Source organism: Dama dama, chromosome 23 (genome assembly GCF_033118175.1).
Source record: "Dama dama isolate Ldn47 chromosome 23, ASM3311817v1, whole genome shotgun sequence".
Lineage (NCBI taxonomy): Eukaryota > Metazoa > Chordata > Mammalia > Artiodactyla > Cervidae > Dama > Dama dama.
In genome coordinates this window covers 26,857,615-26,881,391 of record NC_083703.1, presented here as the reverse complement: position 1 = coordinate 26,881,391, position 23,777 = coordinate 26,857,615, and the positions used below count along the sequence as shown (strand labels likewise).

At 37.1% G+C, this 23,777-nt stretch overlaps 2 protein-coding genes and 1 long non-coding RNA gene across 4 annotated transcripts in view; 1 reads left to right on the top strand and 2 right to left on the bottom strand.

Moving 5' to 3' along the window:
* Positions 1 to 3,388: 3,388 nt before the first annotated feature.
* THNSL1 (threonine synthase like 1) lies at positions 3,389 to 17,835 on the bottom strand. Of its 2 annotated transcripts, XM_061126222.1 has the most exons (3): positions 17,698 to 17,835; positions 11,770 to 11,936; positions 3,389 to 10,512 (listed from the first exon to the last, which is right to left on the bottom strand). In XM_061126222.1, exon 3 carries the CDS (start codon positions 10,462 to 10,464, stop codon positions 8,233 to 8,235), a length of 2,232 nt encoding a protein of 743 aa, XP_060982205.1. In that variant the 5' UTR covers positions 10,465 to 10,512; positions 11,770 to 11,936; positions 17,698 to 17,835; the 3' UTR covers positions 3,389 to 8,232. The 2 variants fall into 2 exon arrangements, with proteins under 2 accessions (XP_060982205.1, XP_060982207.1); XM_061126224.1 differs by lacking the exon at positions 11,770 to 11,936 and having other exon boundaries at positions 17,698 to 17,824.
* A 356-nt stretch (positions 17,836 to 18,191) lies between these two features.
* The window catches only part of ENKUR (enkurin, TRPC channel interacting protein), a 38,374-nt gene continuing 32,788 nt past the window's right edge, over positions 18,192 to 23,777 (top strand). Inside the window, exon 1 of the mRNA XM_061126218.1 lies at positions 18,192 to 18,642. Within this exon, the coding sequence (XP_060982201.1) occupies positions 18,557 to 18,642 (86 nt within the window). The 5' untranslated portion in view covers positions 18,192 to 18,556. The remainder of the gene's footprint in view (positions 18,643 to 23,777) is intronic.
* LOC133044667 (uncharacterized) overlaps positions 20,254 to 23,777 on the bottom strand; it is a 117,495-nt gene continuing 113,971 nt past the window's right edge. Inside the window, exon 3 of the long non-coding RNA XR_009690019.1 lies at positions 20,254 to 20,606. This is a non-coding gene — a long non-coding RNA (uncharacterized LOC133044667). The remainder of the gene's footprint in view (positions 20,607 to 23,777) is intronic.

Below are 23,777 nucleotides of genomic sequence, written 5' to 3'. Positions count from 1 at the left end.
ACATTTTACCCTAGAACACAAACAAAAAATTTGTGAGTAGATATTAAACAAAAATGATGCCCGCAGGGACTTCCCTGATGGTCCAGTGGTTAGGACTCAGCACTTCCAGTGCCAGGGCACGAGTTTGATCGCTGGTCTGGGAGCTAAGATCCTGCATGCCACATGGTGCCGCCAAAAAAAAACAACAACAAACTAAAATAAAATTAGAGATTTTAAAATATGGTACCCACAAAGAAACTGAAATATCCTATAATACTATGCACCTTAGGAAATGACTGCAAGACAAAATGTTACATTATGTGAAGAAGGCTGCCCAACAAGCTTAGAATTCAATCATTTATTGTGATATCTGTTTTATTGTCCATTATCAGAAAGAGGTGAATGAAGTATACCAAGAATTCAGTTAACTAAGACTTCATCTTTTAGATAGTAATGTACTGATACTCTGTCAGATATCAAAGAATTTAAACTTATAAGGAAATTTATAATTAAATTTTTAATGATAAATATTTATAATAAAGCAAGACAATATTTTAGCAACTACAGAAGAACATATAAATGCTAAGGCTAAAATGAACAAGAATGGTGGTTGCTCAGGGGATAATTTAAATGAAATAAATTCTGATTTGAAAATTGAAAATGCTAACAAACACATGGGTAGGATTTAGGAATGTTTTTAGTAGAACATGATAAGAAAAGACAGGAGGAAAGACGAGCAAGACAGGTTTGGGAGTTAGGGGAAAAATAGAGATGCATTTGTTCAGAGGTAAAGTTCAAATCTCCACATGCTTCCATTAGTGAGTGAGTCAGTTTACTTTCTCTTCTTTAACGAGGGTTTGGAGACTAAGATGTGATGGAATATTACAGTGAAAATCAAATGTCCAGTGAGATGAGAAAAACCATCACCAGCTCCTCTCCACTCTGTTCATCACAAATTCTGCACAGCTTTCTATATTCCTGATTTCTGTGAATAGTAAAACCACCCCACTAGGTTATAAACCCTAATCCTTCTCCATGCCCCTCTCCTTTAATCTGTCATCAAATCCTATAAAGCAATGTCCTAAATATTTCTGGAAACTGCTCACTCCTTTAGGTTCCACCATTGCAGTCCATACTCTGGCCTCCTTATGAGTCTTAGGTCTGCGAATTTACTCCCTTCTATCTACCCCCACACAATTGCCAGCACAATCTTTCTAAATCAAGTGTTGATTATGGTATTCTACTTACTGTAAGTTTATGGCAAGTAAACTTATGCTACCATAAGTGATATCTCTTAGCTTTCAGACACATGAAAACTCATGGATCATGCCCGATTTTCTAGCTTCATCTTCACAAACCCATACATACACATTTTGTTCCAGGCAAGTTGAGTGATACATCCAGCACTCCCCACCATGTTGTTCCCTCTGCTCACCAATTCACCTATATCAACTGTAACCTAACCTTTAAACTTTGACTCACCTGTGAGCCTCTCCTCTAGAATGCCTTCTTTGATCCCTCAGTCTGATCTCTATGTCTGTCTTTTTTACTTCCATCCCATAGCCCCAGGTCTAAAACATGACCATGGCCTGAAGTGGATTAGGGAAGAGCCAGCCAGGCAGCAGTCCAGGGCACCAGTCTTCACAAAGCTTTACATGTTGTTAGGAACACTGAAGGGCTTCCTTGGTGACTTAGCAGTAAAGAATCCACCTGCAATGCAGGAGACACAAGAGACAAGGGTTCAATCCCTGGATTGGGGAGATCCCCTGGAGAAGGAAATGGCAACCCACCCTAGTACTGTTGCCTGAGAAATCCCATGGACAGAGGAACCTGGTGGGCTACAGTCCATGGGGTTGCAAAGAGTTAGACACGACTGAGCACATACACACAGGAATACTGCAGGAAGAAAAGATAGTGTTTATCAATACCATTGGCGCTTAGGATTACTGACAAGCTTCTAGAAATTAGAAGGTGAGAAGACCCAAGAATATGCTTGAGTAGCAATAAAGGGTTTCTAAACTGCCTTTCAAAGAGGTTGAGTTTGGTTAGTTTCCATGTTTTTGTTTTGCTGGTAAGGTTTATCCATGGGGTCACAAAGAGTTGGACACAACTGAGCAACTTGCACTCGCTTCTCTTTGCCAGAACTGAGCTGCTTAGGACAGCACAGGAGAGGGTAACCTCTGCCAGGTGTCCCTCCTTGTCCTTCCCTGCGGTGTGTTTGTGGCCTGGGGGTCTGTGAGAAAACTGTAGTCACGCTCCAAAAGAAAAGTGCAACACATACTTAGAGAACATCAGTTTGAATGGGAACCAAATATCTAACTTGGCTTTCTCAGGGTTCACCAAGTTTCTGGCTGGTCCTGATGATTGTATTTACTGTATGTTCTTGTAGTTAAGTTGAATTACTTGCTTAAGTTCTCCATAAGCTTCTCAGGGATTGAGACTATGAATCTTTTGCTTTGTAAGAAAATCTGGAAAAGGTGCATATTCACCCAGAGTGTGTGATCTTGCAGGGTAATGATCCAAAGATCAAAAGTTGGCAGTATATATTTAGCACTGTTCAGAGAAGAATCACCTTGGGTCAAACAGGGAAGAATACTCTGTTTACTCAAGAGGTATTCTATGTTGTTTGATAAATCAGATAATTGTGAGTGAAATATCCCTGAAACCTATCCTTCTCTCTGTGGTTTGACTTCATATTTGCCAAATGAACTACTGTCTCCTAGATATCTTCATGTAAGGGATGAAGAATCTTGGGTAGAAAAGACCAAATCTGTGGTCACTGGAAAAACACAACAATTATAAATCAATAAATGTACATTTTACTTTATATAACTCTTACAAGTGTGATTAGCAGAAGATAAAATCTGTAAATCTGTGCAACTTTGTGTACATGAAAAAAATTTAATTTCTGGACCTCTCACTCTGGAGACCACATCTAGGCACTCTCTCCCTTTCTGAGGCCTTGGGAAAAATCAAACAATTTGTAATCATTTTACAAATCACAAATCTCCTACATGTGATTTTTCCCCTCTTTGACAAGAAGGACCTGCATATTTCAAAGGATATTTTAGCTTTGTTTTCTCCCTAAAATTTTGTTTCATTTCAGTATGACTTTTTTTTTATTTTGGTATGACTTTTGGCCAGTAAAAATTTTATCCTCTTGACCCAATTTAAGCTAATATTTTCCTTCTTTCTGCTGCCAGTAAAATAGTTATACTCAACTTTTCTCAAGAGAAAGATGTTCTGTATTTCTTCATAGTAGGCTACAACACTGAAGGGGAAAGGGGATACCTTTTGACCTGATGACTCTTTTTCTGGAAAATGTACAGAATACCGTGAATAAATATGCTATTCAGATCCTTTAGGATTAAATTACATGATTTTAATAGAGAAGAACCCTACACAGATGTGAAATTTACAAGAAATGATGTATTTTCTGGTAATGACCCACCCTGATTTGGCAGTTGTTTAAATATTATGTCAGTCAGTCAGTTCAGTCCTTCAGTTGTGTCCAGCTCTTTGCTACTCCATGAACTGCAGCACGCCAGGCCTCCCTGTCCACCACCAACTCCCGGAGTTCACCCAAACTCATGTCCATTGAGTCAGTGATGCCATCCAGCCATCTCATCTTCTGTCATCCCCTTCTCCTCCTGTCCTCAATCTTTTGCAGCATCAGGGTTTTTTCAAATGAGTCAGCTCTTTGCATCAGGTGACCCAAGTATTGGAGTTTCAGCTTCAACATCAGTCCTTCCAATGAATACCCAAGACTGGTCTCCTTTAGGATGGACTGGTTGGATCTCCTTGCAGTCCAAGGGACTCTCAAGAGTCTTCTTCAACACCACAGTTCAAAAGCATCAATTCTTTGGCGCTCAGCTTTCCTTATAGTCCAACTCTCACATCCATACATGACTACTGGAAAAACCATAGCCTTGACTAGATGGACCTTTGTTGACAAAGTAATGTCTCTGCTTTTTAATATGCTGTCTAGGTTGATCATAACTTTCCTTCCAAGGAGTAAATGTCTTTTAATTTCATGGCTGCAATCAGCATCTGCTGTGATTTTGAAGCCCCGGAAAATAAAGTCAGTCACTGTGTCCACTGTTTCCCCATCTATTTGCCATAAAGTGATGGGACCAGATGCCATGATCTTAGTTTTCTGAATGTTGAGTTTTAAGCCAACTTTTTAACTCTCCTCTTTCACTTTCATCAAGAGGCTCTTTAGTTCTTCTTCACTTTCTGTCATAGGGTGGTGTCATCTGCATATCTGAGGTTATTGATATTTATCCCGGCAATCTTGATTCCAGCTTGTGCTTCTTCCAGCTCAGTGTTTCTCATGATGTACTCTGCATATAAGTTAAGTAAGCAGGGTGACAACATACAGCCTTTGATGTACTCCTTTTCCTAATGTCAGCCAATTATATTTAAAAATTTCTGGAGAGAGTTCCAGAAAATAAAGGTAGCATCAAGAGCAAGTAAAATTATTTTCTGAAAACTTCAACTATTTGATTTGAGCCTTGTAAATAAAATTCAAAACAAATGATTTCAGGGCTCCATCACCAAATATAAGAATTGATTTAAAATAGCCCCTTGTGGATTTAAGTAATTTAAAATTACAAACCCTCCTAATATTTGTAAGTGAAACTAAACATGCCATTAGCAACCCTGCATTGTATAGGCCATTACAATCCCAATAATGTCTATGATAATAACTGAACAAGTAGCGCCACATCTGAACATGGAACCTCAGCTCAAGACAATTGTTACCACCACTGAAATAAAGACCTAAGAATTCAGACAGCAATAAAGAGTTTAGATAGAAAAATAGCTGAACTGAGTAATACACCTTCTGTAGGAAGCAAACAACTTTTTGATACAGGCCTCTGGTCTAAATCTTGCCAACTGAGCAGAGAACTGCTGTACATGATGTTGGTTTGGTTTCCTGTGTTTGACAGGTCCCTTCTCCATAACACAACAATTTGCTTGACTTTGCTTTCTTTGAACCAGAGGAGCTTATTCTACCTCTGATTTTAAAGGAGGCTGTTTGTTTTTTAAGTTTTTAAAGTTTCAAAGAGTGGCTGGAGTACACAGGCAGGGCCCACACCAGTAACTATTTCATACACAGGTTTTAATCATCAGGCTTTAATCATCTTCCTACACAAAACTCTATTATTTATGTTCCCACGAGTTTGAGGCTCATGTGAAAACAGCTACTTTTTTTCTTAATGTTTAAGTAGTCTGAATTACAAAATGTTTAAATGATCTAATGGATTGAGAGAAACAGTATTCGCCATGATCGTTTTTGGAAGTGAATTGCTATTAAAATCTAACAAAAACTTCAAACAGAACAATTTATTACCTCCTAAACTCTATTTTGATGAAAAAAATTTTTGCTATTTTCACTGATATCCAATTAAAAATCTCATTTCTTTTTTCTTAAAAATCTTATAAATTCACATTTTTGACACCGTAAAATAATTTCAAAGATTGGAGAAGCAAGAAATTACAACCATTGCTCAAGAACTGATAATTTTTCATATTATAAACAAACCACACATTTTTATTTTAATACAGCTAAGATATGAAATACATTTTATATACCATTAGACAGAATCACAGATGTTTGGAAGTTCATTTTCACTAGCCTTCAATACAAATTTTATGAAACAATATACCTATCGGATGCAAGTACAGATAAATATTAGACCATTTAAATGTCCACTAACATAAATGGATAGACTGTGGCATTCATTCTATAGATTATACAGTAATTAAAATTAATGAACTCTGCCTTCTGTCATCTGCATGGTTAAATTTTTAAATTATTGAATAAAAGAGTCATGGAATAATATGTATAGTATGATTCCATTTACATAAAATTTAAAAAGAGGCAAAACTGTACATACAAACAAGGAAATGATAAAGAGAAAATTTAGCATAGTGGTTACTTCTGAGGGAGAGAAGCGAAGGTAATCAAACAGGAGCCACAGAAGGTGTCAAACATGAGGTATGTTCCACTCTTAAAGCAAAGTGGGGAGCAGCACATGTGTGTTCTGTTTTATTACTCCTCCCTGAACAGTACATGTACTTTACACATTCTGGAGAACATGAGAGGCAAGAAGTGGAGACCACACACGTAGACAACTCTTTTCAAAGAGGCTGGGTCTTGAACGGAACATAAGTAAAAGAGTAGATGGTGGGGGAATGTGGCTGTTGACTTGTTTTGCTCTTATACTTTTTAAGATGTGAAAAGGTCCCATCAGAGGGGAGAAGCTGAAGCAGCACTAGAGGAGATAGCTGATGAAGCAAGTGACGGAAGTATTCCAACAGGAACAGAACCCAAGACACTCCTGAAGGAATATCACCCAATTCAATCCAGGGGGAGCAGGAGAGGAGACAAACAAGCATAGCAGATTCAGACACTTGGTGATAGGAAGCCATGTGTTCACTGATGGCTTATTTCCTCTTGACTGAGGCAAGGTCATTAGCTGAGAGGGAAGGGCTAGACTTGGTATTAAGAAAAAGTGAAAGCATGAAATGAGAACAAACCAAATGGAGATAAAGGAATGTGCTCTCTTGAACAACTCACTGTAACTATTTCCCTTGTCTGCCTAGAATGTACTTCCCCTTCCTTTTCACCTAGAAAATCTTGCCATCCTTCAGGACTCACTGCAGCTTGTGTCTTCTGTGACGCCTTTTCTGATTGGCCCATGGTAATCTGACAGCTCTTGACTATATCCCTTACTTTTTACTTTCTCATGAACTGTCTTGCTTTAACTTCTATGTTGAACCTGATTCAATTTTACACGTTGTCTCCTTCACTACAGTCTTGTGGGCAAAAATCATGTCTTTTAAAAACAAAACAAAACTGTCCGTCCCACTTTCAGAAAAATAGTGCATTTTCATACACACAGGAAAATTTACATGTAGTTTCTAAACATATCGGCTACTGAAACACTTATCCTTAAAAAAATATGATAAAATAACTAAGACATACATGAATAAGTGAACTTTGAATCCTCCATTATTTTCTTGTAACTGCTCTTGGTTTTCAAGTTTTGGTTTTAGAATGTACTTTTTAGAAGCTGGAGATCCAAAGTTAACATAGTTGGTTTAATTTTTTAAAATTTTAAACAAATCATTTCTGCTCATTAAACTTTTACAATTTTTTTCTTGACAACCTGCAACATGTTTCTTTATGGAGGCAGTTCTCCCAGAAAATGAAGCAGAATGTTATCAGCAAAGACAAATTATGTTAGGAATGCCATCTTGTGGTTGAGAGTAGTCCATTACACTAACAGGTCCTTTCAATGACAATCTTTTAATTCAGAAATAAAACATCCAAGAAATTCACAAATGGAAACCATGATTATAATGGATTGTTACTACAAAGGAAACACTAAATATGTGCATCAATTGCATGTGGTTTTAACTGCCAAAAAAGACAATGTTCACTGAAAAAAAAGACAACAGACAAATTATATAGGAATAGAGTTCAAATAATACAAGAAAACTGCTATAACTATAACCACACTTCTCTTAAGACTATTCAAATACTCTGAAGTTTGGAAAGCTTTTCTCTTGAAACAGATATGTAATTTTATTTCTATATCTACTATAGGTAGTTCTGTTGATGATCACATCAGATTTAAATCTTGTGTCTTGATTTTCAAACTACATCACCTTAACTATACACACCCCAAGGGGAGTGAAAGCTGGAACACTTATCTAATCCAGATGGTGTAGGATCCACTTAATTAATTATAGTCCAAAATGGAATCTGAGGAGAGTAAAAAATGCCAGCCATTTCTTAATAGATGAGCTTACTACTTCTTCCAAATAAGTTAACCATTAGAGTGCAAATTATCTTTCTAGTCAATAAAGAATAATGGTTACAGATATACTATGTTACAACTATGCTGAAATATTTTAAGTGTCAGAGTACCAGACATTTTGGTCCTTTAAAAGTGGGGGTGAAGGAGGAGAAACTGATATATCCCTCATGGGTGCAGAACACAGCACAAGGGTCCATGCATTATGCTACTTTCTGTCACTTCTAGATTAAGGATCCAAGGAGCATGTGCAGGGACAATGGACAGACCTAGAGACGAGGCTATTGAAATTCCAAAAGATAACATCTATATATAGACATACATATTTACATAAAAAACAAAATGTTATTTGTACTCAAAATCAACTTTTGTGATTTATTACTGCACGCTTTTCACCAGAATTTTTCTTTTACTCGGAAAACTTTTATATGAATTGATTTTGTACAAGTTTTTCCACGTGATTCTTCAGGACATTCACATCAGCTGCACAGACCTGGTGCTCCACCTTCTCCTGCTGTTTTGTTCTCTCTAGTAAAGCCTCGTGCGGTGGAGGTAAGGCATTGTATGAACTTAGTAAGTAAACCTGACTTGATGAAGTCTGGTTGATTTCTCCGATCTTTAAAGCCTGCATGATAGCAGGTGCAAACTTGGAGTAATGAGCTGTAGAGGAGACGATCACTGGGCAAGTTTTGTCTTGCATTCTGTCTGCAACTACTTTCGCAATAGCAGTGTGTGGGTCCAAAATGTACCCCGAAGTGTTGTAGGTGGAGTGAATCGCTGCCAGGCACTCTCCCTCAGAGCACCAGTCGGCCACGAAATCCTGCTGAAGTTTCTCAACTAGGATCTTCTCTATCTGGAAGTGATGCTCCTCTTCTAGTTGATTAAACAGTCTTCTCATTAACTGTCCATCTTTATTAGCCATCAGGTGTAAATGTCGTTCCAGGTTTGAAGATTTGAGGATATCAATTGCTGGTGAAAAGGTCTGTGCTAGTTTTCTTTCCCTTATATCATAATGTCCTGTTTTTATAAAATCAGTCAAAACATGGTTCTGATTAGAAGCACAGATAAATTTTCGAATAGGGACTCCCATGGTTTTGGCATACACTGCTGCTAAAATGTTACCAAAGTTTCCTGTGGGAATACACACATCAACTGGGCTTCCAAAAGAAATAAATCCTTGGCTAACGAGATCAAGGTATGCAGAAGCATGATAAACTACTTGGGGAAGTAGTCGGCCCCAGTTTATGGAATTAGCTGAACTTAAGACGGTTCCATATTCCACAGCAAGAAAGCCAGTAAAATCAGAATCTTGAAAAATTCTTTTTATAGACGTCTGGCAGAAATCAAAATCTGATTTGACACCTACTGCCCATCCATTTTCGTTCTGACTGCCAATTATTTGTGCTTTTTGAAAATCGCTGACTCCGTCTTCAGGAAAAAATGTGGCCACGGCTATTCTCTGCTTGTCATTCTTCTTAAGACGACTAAAGCCATTTAAGACTGCACTTCCAGTGTCTCCTGAGGTGGCTACAAGTATCATAAAATTGCAACTTGGTGGAATACAGTGTGCAAAAAGATGGGGCATGAGCTGTAAAGACAGATCTTTAAATGATCCTGTTGGTCCATGAAACAACTCCAGGATGAACTGGTTGCCTGACAGGTGCCTGACAGGGGCGATTTTTGAGCAGGCAAAGTTTTCCCCATAAGCAGTTTCAATCATTTCTCCCAGCCTGGCAGCAGGTATGTCAGCAGGATGTATACATTTTTCCAGAAGTATCTGTGCTCTTTCTATGTATGTTGCTCCTACCAGGCTTTTCCACTCCCCACAGTTTAACTTTGGAAACTCCTTCTCAGGAACAAAAAGTCCACCATCAGAAGCTAACCCCTCAATCACAGCTTCACTAAAGAATTTCATTGGAGCTTTCTGTTCACAGTCTTTAGGCCAAATGTGTCTTGTGGAAATGAATGTTTCTGAATCCACATCTTGGTATCTTTTAACTGCACTCAGCACTTTGTTGGCTACCTCCTCTGGGGAAGCCCCACTTTCACAAAAAACACGAGTATCATACCACTTCTTATAGTACTGTCTTCTAAATTTAAGTAAGTCTTTCACAGAGGTTCCAGAATTCTGACCTACAATCCTATCTGTTTTCATTAATTTTAGACGACTGACTATATCTAGTAGAGGTACATCCAGATAAACAATTATTCCATTTTTCTTTAGATGCCACATGCTAGCATCATGCATTGGGTTGGACCCAGTAAGGGAAATCACACTTCCAGATGCAGAGAAGTTTAACACGGCTTTTCCTTCCTCTTCTAAAAATTGCTCATTACCAACATCCTGCAATTTTTCAGACACACTCATATTCCAGGTTTTTTCAAGGATATCATCATCCACATCGATGACACAACAACCCAGTTTCTGGCCTATTATTCTGCCTACTGTTGTTTTCCCAGCACCAGGAGGTCCCATCAGGATAATATTTTTGTCTCCAACAAGAGAGTAGATGGAATGCCATGACTTCCTTAATTTCGCAAGCGCAAAGGTTCTTGAAAGAAATAGCTGTGGATGTTTATCTGTTTTCACATGGATGCAAGACAAGCATTTCTGAGTTATATGTTTCAGATGCTGACACTGCTTCAAGTGGAGCATTCTCTTTTCACTTTGCTGCCCAAGCCAACAGAAAAACTGGCTTTGGTCCTTTTCAAAACATAAAGACAAGGAAAGACATTTGGTTACTAATTTCAATAGGCTTAACATACCAATAGGATTAAGTAGAATCATGCCCATAGTACATAAACTTAAAATTCTTCTGAATTTTATATGGCATTTAAAAAATTATCCAAACCTAAATTCTCACATATTGCATGTTATCTTTTTAGTAATCTTTTCAAGTCTCAAGACAATGAGTAATCAAAACTTTAACAATTTGTAACTATGAGCAACAGAAACTTCATTCCAAAAATGTTGTATCATAGATACTTTTTTTAAAAAGATACTAAATCAAATTACTATTTCTTTTCCTATAATGAAAATTGTCTCATGATTCGTAACCCAAGTAAATAAGGATTACTTGGAGTTGGGATGCTATATACTTGCAATTCAAAAAGCTGAATAATCTCCATATTTCTCGTTAGTTATATGAACATGTTGATAGACTACCATGTTACTCACAATTTTCTTAGTCAAAGAATTCACAACAAACCGGAATAAAATATCTGTTTATACAATGCTTAAATAATTTTCCAAACTATAGAACAAAGGTATGACCTTTTCTTTCTTACATGTCTTTTACATGCATACTGTTAAAAATCATTCTTACATGTTTTTCATGTTTTTCACTAGCTTAAAAAAAAAGCTAGTGAAACATATAACATTATGTAAATACTTAAGGAAAATGGATAATCGACAGCAAACTCAAAGGCTACAGACCTATAACTTTCTCTGACTCAGGCCATCACTTTCATTTCTATCCTATAAACATCATCAGTGGAGACACAACTCAAATCCCAGACTCCAGAGTGATAGCAAAACAACTCAGGAATGTTTCCATTGATAAGAGGACAAACTCACGCTGGCATCTGGAGAAGCCCTGTAATTCCCCATACTGATCAATTCCTGTCTTTGGAAATACACTCACCATTACACACCAGATGTGTGCCAGACAGGTGAGACGTTTAGTCATACGTAAAGTACAATTTAACAACTGCTACGATGTTTATTTAAAGTGATTAGAGTAACTTTACAGGCATGTAGTGAAACTTTCCACATATTCCATGGTACAACCAATAGGCAACTAAGCCGTATTAAACGTTAGATGGTGTGTTTAGACATGTTCTGAAAACTTTGGAACTAACTGAAAAGTTTTAGTTACTACTGTGATCATTCATGCTACTCAAACTGTGTTCTCTAACAAAACATTTAAACCATTTTCAGTTTACACTGAATTTAACTTACAAGTTAACTTAGAACTGCTGGGAGAAAGAATGCATTTCCTTATCTGGCTTTTCAGCTGGTATATGCTTAACTCCCACTGACTTGCAAACAGAAAACACACAGGAACCAATCTGAGGTGAAGAGTTTGTGGATGCTGAGGCAAACTCAGTCTTTGCAAAAAGTGGAGTCTATAATGGAAAAAATTTGAAGTTAATCATAACTGCATATCATATCATAAAATTCCACATATAGTCTATTGTTAAAATGTCCAATTGGAATTTTTTAAGTATAGAAAAATAATAAACTGACCCTTTTCATGGTTCTCTAAAGCTATTATTGAAAGATTAAGATACTATTTTCCAATATGTGTATCTTATGATCAGAATTTTACTAAACAGTACTGAATTTCTGCCATCAAGTAATATACAAGATACTATAACGAAATGATAAATGTAAGTTTACACAATGACACCTACAATTTTAATGATTTAACTGTATATTCAGTGATCAGATGGAAAGAAATCAGTGGACTGAAAAGTATGAAATAAGTATCTGAATTACTCTTTTAGGTTGTTTATCCATCTGAATCATGATTTGGATGTAATATCACCTATAAAAAATGCAAACAAAGTGTCTGCCACACATGGATACCTCTTGGCTATTTAAATGATTTATAACAAATTCAAACCATATAGTGTGGTGATGGGCACATAAGAATATTCACTTATATAGTAATACTAACCACTGTCACTCAGTGCTAAAAGACTAAAAACATATAAATTGAATCAGAGTATGCAGGCACAAAACTAAGCCTTTTTTTTTTTTTTTTTTTTAATAGTTTTGTTTGTTTATAAACCTTCAGAGAAAACAAGGGGCTAGTGTCAGTCTGTGTTAGTCACTCAGTTGTGTCTGGCTCTTTGCCACTCTATGGACTGTAGCCTGCCAGGCTCCTCTGTCCATGAATTCTTCAGGGAAGAATACTGAAGTGGGTAGCCATTCCCTTCTCCAGAGGAACTTCCTGACCCAGGGACTGAACCCAGGTCTCTTGCATTGGAGGTGGATTCTTTACCATCTGAGCCACCAGGGAAGCCCTTGTTTATAAACCTTCAGAGAAAACAACGGGCGCTCATCCATGTTGCACACAGGTTAATCCTTTCCCGGAAGTAAATGAAGGGTCAGAGAACTGTACACTTGAACCCCATCAGCAATTTCTTTTATTAAACTACTTTTATTTTGGTACTATTCTTTAACACTAATTATTTTGAGGACACTGTATTAAGCAGCCTGCTTAACCTCCTATTCAGGTAGCTTTTGCTTATAATATCACAGAGTATCATCTCTTTTAGTTCCCAATGCAGAAATTTCTGATATATGTATTGGTAATAATTGTGTATTACCTGAGTAGCTGGTTTGTTTTTATGGACACTAAATTTTTTATCTGATCTTTTCCACTTTAGGTTGGTTGCTACAATGCTTAACACCAACTCCATTAAAAGCAAAAGACTAACACAAGCATTAATGCGTGTTAACTTCACCTTATCCTTTGTAACCTTACTCTTCCTTTGTTTTATACAAATTCAAAGTAGAAAGTTGTGACAGTTCAATTTATCAATTCAGTATCAATATTATTTCACCATAAAAATCTTCCTGACACTAGCTTATAAAGTGCTTTAACATGTAACAAATATTATCATTTTAAAGAAAATTAAAGTTACATATTAAATTTTGTTTTGTAACATTCAGCCACAAACTAATTTTAGGGTTTCAACATCCACTGCAGGCAAACCAAACGGCAAGAGAAGATGGAATAATGCCCATGACATATAATTTTTATCTGGAAACTGAATTTTTACTTAAGAGGTAATAGAGTCAGTTCTCGTTATTCATGGTAGTTAAGTCTATCAAGTCACCATGAATACGAATTAGTGAATACTGAACCACTGCTTCTGGGAGAAACACACACTGTTCTTAGGTTCTTGTGAGCCTCTGGTTACAATATTTTTGCCAACTGATCAATACATAATGTTTTATGTGTGTTTCTGCTTACAGACATCTTATTTAATATATACATAATGATTCATTACCACTGAACTCAGACTTTAATACATGCTTGAAGGAAATTTATCTAATGCATACATTTTCTCTGTAAGGCACCTGGTGGCCTGGCTGCCTTAGGAACACAAGGCAACACTTCAGCTGTCTGCTTGGGGGCCATTTTAGACAAGAAAACCAGCAACCAGAAGCACAAAAATGCAAAAAATGTGGCACTTAAATAGAATTCAAAAAATACCCTTGTTTACAGTAGAAGCTGAAACAAGAAGGCAGAGCATCACCTTACCTGACCCCAACTTGAAACATGCATATCTCCTGACTCAAATTTTTCACCACTGTGCCTGTGGCCATGAGTGACTGCAGAAGTGCTGTGAGCATTAATTTGGGGTTATAAATAAACTTGAGCAAGTAGAATTCACAAATAGAGAACTTGTGAAAAGTGAGGACCGACTGCAAATCATTTTCCTTTATGATTCAAAGCCATATTATTAGGTGTTTTTCATTTACTTATATTTTAATATGTTTTTCAGTAAAGGGGTCATGAATAGGCAATTTTTCTTCAGCCCAAGAACAGAACTATTTCAAATTAAAATGGGAGTCAATCACATAAGAGTCAAGAAACAAAACCAGTACTTAAAGACCAAATCTCTTGACCTTAAAGTACTCAGGCTTTACTCAATCATTGATGTTTGCAAATAATTGATGTAGAGCCAAGTTCTACACAAAAGTATTTTAGTAAACTCTCTAATTCCTCAGGGGATGGAAGATGTATACCACTCCATTACACATTAATAATAAACAGGTTTTCTTACTAGTCACTTATAGTGTAGTTTTTTGATCCACTAGTTCCAGTAGATACTTCTTAGACATAAAAGACCTTGTCAGAGACAAATGAAAAGGTAGCGATGTGTCAGTATCACAGCAAGAACTTTAAAAAACAGAAACAGAATGTCCACATGGACATATTAAATACTGTGTGACCTCAAGGTATGAACTTTAACAATTTTACTGTGGCAAGCTGATCAAAACTGAATATAGACTTCAAGGGAAAGAAAGTACAGAAACCACTTTTTAACACATTTTTAAATTATTTTCTAAGAATACTAACAAAGTTACATTTTTAAACCAGAAATACATATTACCTTTTAGCAAAGTATTCAGTGATATTTTCCTATGCTTACACTAGATGATTGATAATTGAAATTATAAGCGCATCAATTTTTACTTCCAAAATAGTCCAGAAAATTTCAGTTCCATTATAAAACTATCTAGTTTTCAATACTAATGGTAAACTTTCAAAATCTATTTAGTGAAAATGATTTAGCATTTGTCACCCATTTAAAATATTTGCTATTACTCTCCCAAAATAAAACATAGGACACAGTACTTCAAAAATTATTTCCTGATGAGAAGTTCAATGAACTTTTGAAAATATTTGTGCAATGATTATCCTTGTCATCCTGTCATCCTGTTTTAATACAATCTCTATTTAAATTTCTAAGAATGACTAAATCTAGTCCACTATTTTATGAAGAAAGATATTCTAAGGTTTTAAAATATTCTTAAAAATTGCTGCATTTTTACAGCAATGTTGTTTTCCCATAAGTAATAAAAAATGCAAATATACTAGGATATAAACTAACCAGATGGTTACAAGCTTTGCTTTTAATACGTAAAAATCCTCTAAACAAGCCCTCCAGTTAATTAGCTGACTGAAACAGCGTGGTGGAAGGCCCACACTTCAGTGCCACGTGGTTATCACAGGGATCTTACAATCAAAGCATTTTCCAAATTCACCTCTCATCTTTGCCTTTATCTTAGAATCAAAGCCAACTAAGCCTTTTCTGTTGTTAGTCTTTTGCTATTAAATATTCTCTTAAACGTCTTGAGTATCTAATTCAAATGATTAAGTACTCTTTGTAATTCTATAACTTAGAAAAATATTGTGAAGACTATGTCTTAAGAAACAGCTTATTTTCTTCCCAGTTGTCCTATTTCTACTCCCACCTCTGACCATTTTATTCATCTAAGTAGACTGAAATAATCCTTAGTTAAAAAAAAATAAAAAACTAATTAGTATGTACAACCATTCATATAAGGTGTCTATGCAAACTACAACCCACAGGCCAACTGTAGCTCACTCCTGTTTTTGTAAATTATGTTTCATGGGAAAAAAACTTTGCTCATTCATTCCCCCCCCCCCCCCCCCCCCCATTTCTTAAGTATTGTCTTTGGTTGCTTTGGAGCTATAATGGTAGTGCTTGAGTAGTTTCAAAAGAATACATCTGGCCTGCAAAGCCCTAAAATACCTATTATCTAGCCATTTACAGAAAAGGTTCACTACCTCTGATGGCATACCAGTACTAATTCTCTGTGGACATACTGAACATAGGCATTTCCTTGAACAGGACTGCCATTTTGAGTGAATTATAAAAATCAGAAAAATATTCTTCATAAACATGCTTTCAAAAGCCAAGAATTACAGATAAATACCTAAAGGGGAAAAGAGTTCCTTTCCAAATGATTTAACAACTTCACTGAGACTGTATACTAAATACACTACAGTGAGACTTTAAATTCTGTTCAGTATTTTTAAAACCATAATAAATATACTGACATCAGTGAAATTACTGTATTCAGTAACAGCAGAAAGTCAAGACTAGCTGAGGCCAGTGGGTACTTACTAACTAGAGAAATCTAGTTTGCCCTTATTGGCTCTTTTAGGAACTGATAAAGAGTCCTTAATGTCTAATTAGACATGTTATAAACTTTGGCCAAGGACTGTCTATTTGGCTAACTATTATCATTTCAAGTCCTCAGTTCAAATCTTAGCACATATAGAGAACAGAATTATTCTCTATACAAGCTAAGCAAAATAACCAAAAACACGAAATACTCAAAGTGGAAAGAAAAAGGGCAAAGTGGCATATACATACAAGTATTTTGTAAACAGAAAATCTGATGTGAAGAACAGAACCATCAACCCCAAGGTGCCATTCATCTGAAATAAAATGTCTGTTAAACGCCTGGGATAAAAAAAAAAAATAGAAACCTGGCCAACTGGATAAGAAAAAACTAAGTTTATTCTTATCGTCTGAAATTCACCAAGAGCCCAAGATGATAAGCACCTACACATTCAGCAAACTTTGTTTTAGGTAAGAACTGGATTTATTTAGTGAGAAACAAACTCCACAGAGCATGGATCATCTCAGAAGGCAGAGCCTATAAACTCTTTTAAGTCAACCAAGCTACCATGCTGCTTTGTCTGCACCACCGGGCACCCTGGCAGTGACAGGCCCAAAACCGGCCTCTTATCTTCAAGCATCCTTACTCCTTTTGGGCAGAATGGCTTCTATAAGCTTGGTCAGAACCATATTGCCAAAATGTCTTTCAGAGCCTCTGGATGGCAAAGGCTTCTAAATGAGAGTCTTTCCGCAGTCAATATGGGAATCAGTAGGTTCATGGAAGACCACACGGATCAAACGGAATAAAACGGTTCCCAAGACTATTTTCAAAAAGGGACGCCAGAAGAAAGGGAGGAGCATAAAATTCAAAGGGCTGTTTAAAAGGATTCTTCTGGTTTAGGCTGCTGGCTTAGAAAACAAAGTCAAGCCCTATAAGAGGAGGGGCCCGATAAAGAGGTAAACAGGGGGAGAAGGAGCGAGGCGCGAGAGTAAGGGAGACAGGTGGCCGAGGGGAGGACGAGGGGAGCGGTCCCGAGCGCTCGCACAGGTGGCCGCACAGCTGAGCGCGAGACGCAAGCGGCCGAGAAGGCGGGCGCGGCCAGATTGCTGGGATCACCGCCCAGCAGCGTACAGGGGAAGACACGGACCGGAAAAGGGCATGCGATGGGAACGGACTGATTCTACAGTTTCCCTTTCTCCTGAAATAACTCACCAAGGAAATCACACTGAGAAGACGGGGGGAAAGGAAAGGAAATGGGAAAGAGCTTCCGGGAGCCGTCAGCGCCGCCTCGGGACAAAGTCCCGCACCTCGGACTCCTGCCCCTGCTGGCCCACAGCCCAAGACCCAGGCCTCGCTAGGTCCACCTCGCCCCACCCCGCGCAGCGGCCTCTGCGCCTGCGCAAGGGCTGGCCTCCCCGCTCGCGCGCCACGCCCACCGCCGAGCTGCCCAGTACCTGGTAAGCGACTCGTCCTGCGCCTCACCCACTCGATCCTAGGCCCCGCCCTCCCTCGTCCTATCCTTCACGTCGGACGTGCGTCAGCGTGGCCTCAGTCGCTCGCCCCGCCCCACAGGGTTGACGCCTGTGGACTAGAGTCTTGTGTGACGCCTGCACAGCGGCACAGTTTCCAGTCTGTCTGTGGTAGAATTTATGTTTTTTTCCCAAATACACAGAGAGAAGAGCAACATTTCTAAGGGGACTCCATTTTCTACCCCTTTACTCCCAAAGGTACATATAAACTGTGGTTTTCACGTTGAGCTCTGACAGAAAAGGAGCCTTTGCAAGAGGAAAGTTTGGAACACTAGATTGCGACGCCACCTTCTCGTTGCCTAGTTACTGTTTCCACGGCAGTCGTGCCGTCAACAATGCTAAACGAGCCCAAGAGTCGGAGAAGGGGCATTTTACTTTCTTGGCGAGAGAGGACGCGAAGAGGAGGTCACGGGGGAATTGCGTGAAAGAAACGTTAGTTCCTTGAGAAGGCAAGAGGGTAGGAGAGGAAAGGACAAGCGGTGAAGAAAGGGATGGAGATACTGCTATAGTGAGAAAAAAGCTAAGTAGTTTTCAGGACTCATATGGTGGCCATGGATCCAACGGGCCCTTCTGAGAGCATTTATAACCTCATATCCAGTGACCGGAAGGAGCCTTCACAGCCTCCTAGGTATGTGGGTAAGCAAACGATTGTCACTTGAAACAGGAATGGAGAATTGTTCCATTTCAGGATTAACTAAGCATCCTATGGCTTTCAAAACAAGATTACGTTATTTTTATCTCAGTGAAGTAGCCTTGGGTGACAGCTGCGTAAAGAAGAAGTTGTGAAATATAAGTATTTAGCTTCTCATACTTCAGAGAGAGGGTGGTCCAGTGCTGTGAGAGGGCCATTTTCTTATGTCAGCCTCTTGTTCATACGTGTTTAATTGTTCGTGTGTGATGTGGTATACAACATAGCCTGAAATGTCTTAGTGTTGAAAAAAGAGAAGTCACAATTTTATCATCCTGCGTTAGGATACTTGATACCTTGTTTCAGGAATTCACTGTTTCCTTTCTGACTACACACTTTCTCTAAAGAAAGATAATACCAGTTTTTTTCACAAGAGCATTGTCAAATATCAATTTCTATTTGTTTCTGAGCCTCTCTCTCTCTCTCTCTTTTTTTTTTTTTTTTTTTGATGAAGCAAATGCACAAGATAGTGCCTAAGGTCTTTTTTTGATCTAATAGTTGGTAGAAGAATGGATTGACAGAGACCCAAAAATATGTGATAGAGTTAAGATTTTTATATAGGTGTTAGAACCCCTTTAGTTCCCCAAATTTTCAAAAAGGTAACCACACAGTAAAGGTCTCAGTTACTCACCTGGGACTTAGCACTTACTTAAATCTCTAGGGACAAAAGAAGGTAAAGAATAGAGAAAATCTCTTTCCTCCTAGGATTTTGCAGCTTTTTACCTTTCTCCTTTTTCTTGTTCCAAGTCAAAACTACATTGAAAGAGCACTGGGCTAAAAACAAAAAATTAGGCTCTGCAACTGATTGGTTTTGTAATCTCTAATACATTATTAAAATTTGTTTTCTGATCTGTAAAACAAATTACATGAATGGATAATCTTTAAGGTCTTTTAGATCTAATTGTCAATTATCTTTTTTAGTAATTACTTGGAGTGCCTAACATCTTCAACAAGTGGACAGATCCTTCCATTTTTAAGCCTGAGTATCTTTTTTTAACCAGACCAATACCTATTTTGTTTTCCATTAGCTTCTCAAAATCTAGTAGAGATTGGAAATAGGAATTCAAAGTAAGATTTGGTACAGTTTCAGAGTTGATGAGAAGTGTTCAAATTAACTATTGCTGAATGGAGTTTTGGTCGAAAAGTCCTGTATATTGTACAAGATAAAAGCTCCTCCTCTGTAACCCACTGGCAGATTATATTTTTCATAGAATCCTGAATTTGAATTTAAGATAGTTTATTAAATAGGTATTTTGTTTATTGGTAAATTTAAAAAGGTTTACTGTGTCTAGGTGGCTTTTTCAAGAAATTTTATAGGAAAAATCTTTATTTAGTTGGCAAATGTATAATATCACCATTGGGTAATGTTGCAGTGACAGCTCAAACTCCTTGGTTTACTCTGAAGAAATAAGTAGGAAAAACTAACTTATGGTGAAAAGAATAGAAGGCATCCAAATGTGATGCCAAAGAACTCTTTGTGTTAGGGTAAAGTCAACCTACATTGCCAGCAACAACCAAGAGGAGTTTTTAATTTGACAAGATGTCATGCTTGCAAGACACTTTATTTATTAAAAAAAAAAACAAACAAACAAACCACAGAGCATAATAAAACACTTAACCAATTCTTTCTCTCCACTGTAACACAAATTGCCCTCACAGTAACACAATTGCCCTTACCCAATCCACTTATTAGTAGTAAGAATTGTTGCTAAGAAAGAAATATATTAAGCTATGAGTCTTTGCATCACTGAGTTATATACCTAGTTTCAAGAAAGTTCACTGCAGCTTTTTGCAAGTCTTGAAGATGATTGTTCGGCTTTCACAAAGAGGCAGATTCCTTGGGGAAACCACAATTGATGGTACCTGATCTCCCATACCTCAGAGATTACAGTCTCCTTGGGGAACTGAAAGATAAACATTAAAGTGTTGGTTAACAATAAAACCATACATCATTGAAAACCCTAATGAGAGATGCAGATGCTAAATGATAATTTAGAAAATGGATATATGAAATCAAAGTGTGATGAAGGATACCCTTTTCCAGTTGAACTGTGAGCTATGAGCAGTCTAAAGTTTACATGATTATGAAAATGCTGTAATAATATTGGCCTGAAATTTTTTTTTGGCCTGAAATTGTAAAACAAGCATATAGCAATAGTTAACCAGATGTTCATCTAGTCGAGTAGGATTAAAAAAAAAAAACAATGAAACATCAGATTGTACCTTTTGGTCACTTTCAAATAAATTGCCATGGACATGTTTATCTAAAGACTCAATATGACTTAATATATCACGACTGTTGGCAAGAAAATATAAGTATGGTATGTTTATTGAATACGACAACTTTAGTTTTAGAAAAATCTATAGCCCACATCTAATAAAAACTAAAAAGTAGGGCCAATTGTCTGAGTCACCCCTAGATCTTTACAATAAAACCACACCATCTAGAAAATGGAGTAAAATGCAACTACTGAAAGTGTAGTGGAAGCAAGCTCAGTGTTCATCAATAGCTGAATGGATAAAGAAGATGTGGTGTGTATATGTATATACACACATATACATGCATTGGATTGCTACTCAATTATAAAAAAACATGGAATTTTCCCATTTGCAGCAACATGTATGGAGTTGGAGAGCATTATTCTTAGTGTAATAAGTCAGAGAAAGACAAATACTGTGATGTCACTTAAAGGTAGAGTCTAAAAAATACAACAAACTAGTGAATAAAATAAAAAAGAAGCAGATTCACAGATAAAAAGAACAAATTAGCGGTTACCAGTTGGGGGGGGGGGAGGAGAAGGGGAATACAAGGGTGGGGCAAAAGGGTTGTTATGGAATTATATGAAATGTGGGTGAAACTAGCATGATTTGAAAATTGTAAAACACTATAGCATTGAAAAAGCATTTCATTAAAAAAAAGTGTAAGCTTTACATATATTAATTATGAAAAGATACCACATTATCAAGTTAAAATCAAGTTACAATTCATACATAGAGATACAAAATTTTTTTTGGAAAATTGAGATTAAGGGAACCTATTAATAGATCTTTTTTCTTGTGTTATTGAGATATAATTGACATACACTATTATATTAGTTTCATCATTTAAAAAATTTGTAATTTTGAAAAAAATTATTCATACAGAATAAAATATCTTGTTTTCTATGACATGGTAAGCTTTCGGTTCACACACAAAATAGTGTAATGAATCACAAGATGCAATTTTTAAAAAGGTGAGTATACACACTCCTTTTTACCTCAAAGAAGGTTGTTAGTCAAGAGATCATATATGCTAATTACAGTTTCCATGGGAATTTGAAGGCACAGATTTGGATTGAACATTATTTCTTGAAGGTATCTAATGTGCTCATTCATTTTGGACCGTAATTAATTCATAGCCGTTGAGCTCAAGATTGAAGAAAGTCTTCTAAAAGCAAGAAAAAATTTAATGTTTCTCCACACAAACTTATCTACATAGTAAGATGAGAATACAAGTTACTTAAAGTGATATAGCTGAATTTCTGCTTCCAGTCAAGAATGGAATTTACCCTCTCAGCTTAAGCAACTAAAACACCAGGAAAATATATGTAAAACAATGGTTTTTTAGACACTGAACAACAGGCAGCACAGAACGGTCATCCCTAAGTGAAGGGAAACAAGGCCTACAATTGTCCCAATATTCTTCCTGGAGAAAATCTCCAGACAAAAGTCAGGAAAGAGAAATTAAAGCAAAATCCAGCAATTTCACTGAGTTAAAGTGACAGGATTCAGAATTTGAGGAGGTCAGTGAGTGAAGTAAAGTCGCTCTGTCGTATCCGACTCTTTGCGACCCCGTGCACTGTAGCCACCAGGCTCCTCCATCAGTGGGATTCTCCAGGCAAGAATACTGGAGTGGGTTGCCATTTCCTTCTCCAGGGAATCTTCCCGACCCAGGGATCCAGCATTGCAGGCAGATGCTTTAACCTGAACCACCAGGGAAGCAAGCCATGTACCATTCATAGCACAGAGTACTATAGAGGAGAAAACTGCATAGATAGAAAATTATGGAAGTATACAGGAGGATTTCCCTGAAGTCTTTAGTTGACAGTCCACATGTATGATGAAACTACCAAGGCCAGAGAAATAACCAACAGAAAGCAGCAGAGCCAGATAAAGTTTATGTTCCCACCAACCAGAGTGAATCTCATAAGATACAGGGGATTGAGTGGAGTGCTCAGAAATAAGACCAACTTAGAACTGGACTAAAAGCTGCTGGTCCCAGAAATATAATGTATATAACCAAGAGAAAAATCAGTCAATACAAACAGACAAAGAAACGATATCAGTGAGAGAATTAGTAGACAAGAACATTAAAACCACTATTTAAAATATTTTCATGTGTTCCAAATGCAGATGAAAACATGAGCAAGACATAGAAGGATTAAAAAAATCTATGTTGAATACATAAATAATACTATGTCTAAATGAAAATAGTATACTGAATGGGGATAATAGCTAAGACACTGAAGAAAAAATATTTTTGGATTTGAAGACATGCTAATAAAACAATACAAAGTGAAAATGAGAGGGGAAAAAACTGAAAAGGAAAACAGAATCAATGAGTTGTTGACCACATCAAGCAACCTAACACAAGTGTAATTAGGATCCCAGAAGGAGAGTAGACTGATATAGAAGAAATATTTAAATAATGGTCAAAATTTTTATAAAGTTAATGAGATATTTAAATCCGCAAATCAAAGAATCATTATGAACCCCAAGAAGGACAAGGAGGAGGAGTAATAAGAGAAGAAGGAAACCATTCCAAGGGCAATTAACATAAAATTTCCTAAAACCAGTAATAAAGAGAAAAATACTAAAAACAGCCAAGGGAAAAAGAAACATTGCATACAGAGGAAGAAGGAAGGTCATCAAAAAGTTCATCAGAAAATACAAGAAGCCAGAAGTTTTAAAAGTCCATAATGCACAAGAAAGTGGTATGAGCTGGAAATTGGGATTTATACAATGACATAAAGATTACATAAAATGGTAAATATGGCTTCCCAGGTGGCTCGATGGTAAAAGAATCCACCTGCCAA

Coding starts and splice junctions, on each gene's coding strand:
- THNSL1 (XM_061126222.1), bottom strand. CDS start 10,464: ATGCTCCACTTGAAGCAGTGTCAGCATCTGAAACATATAACTCAGAAA.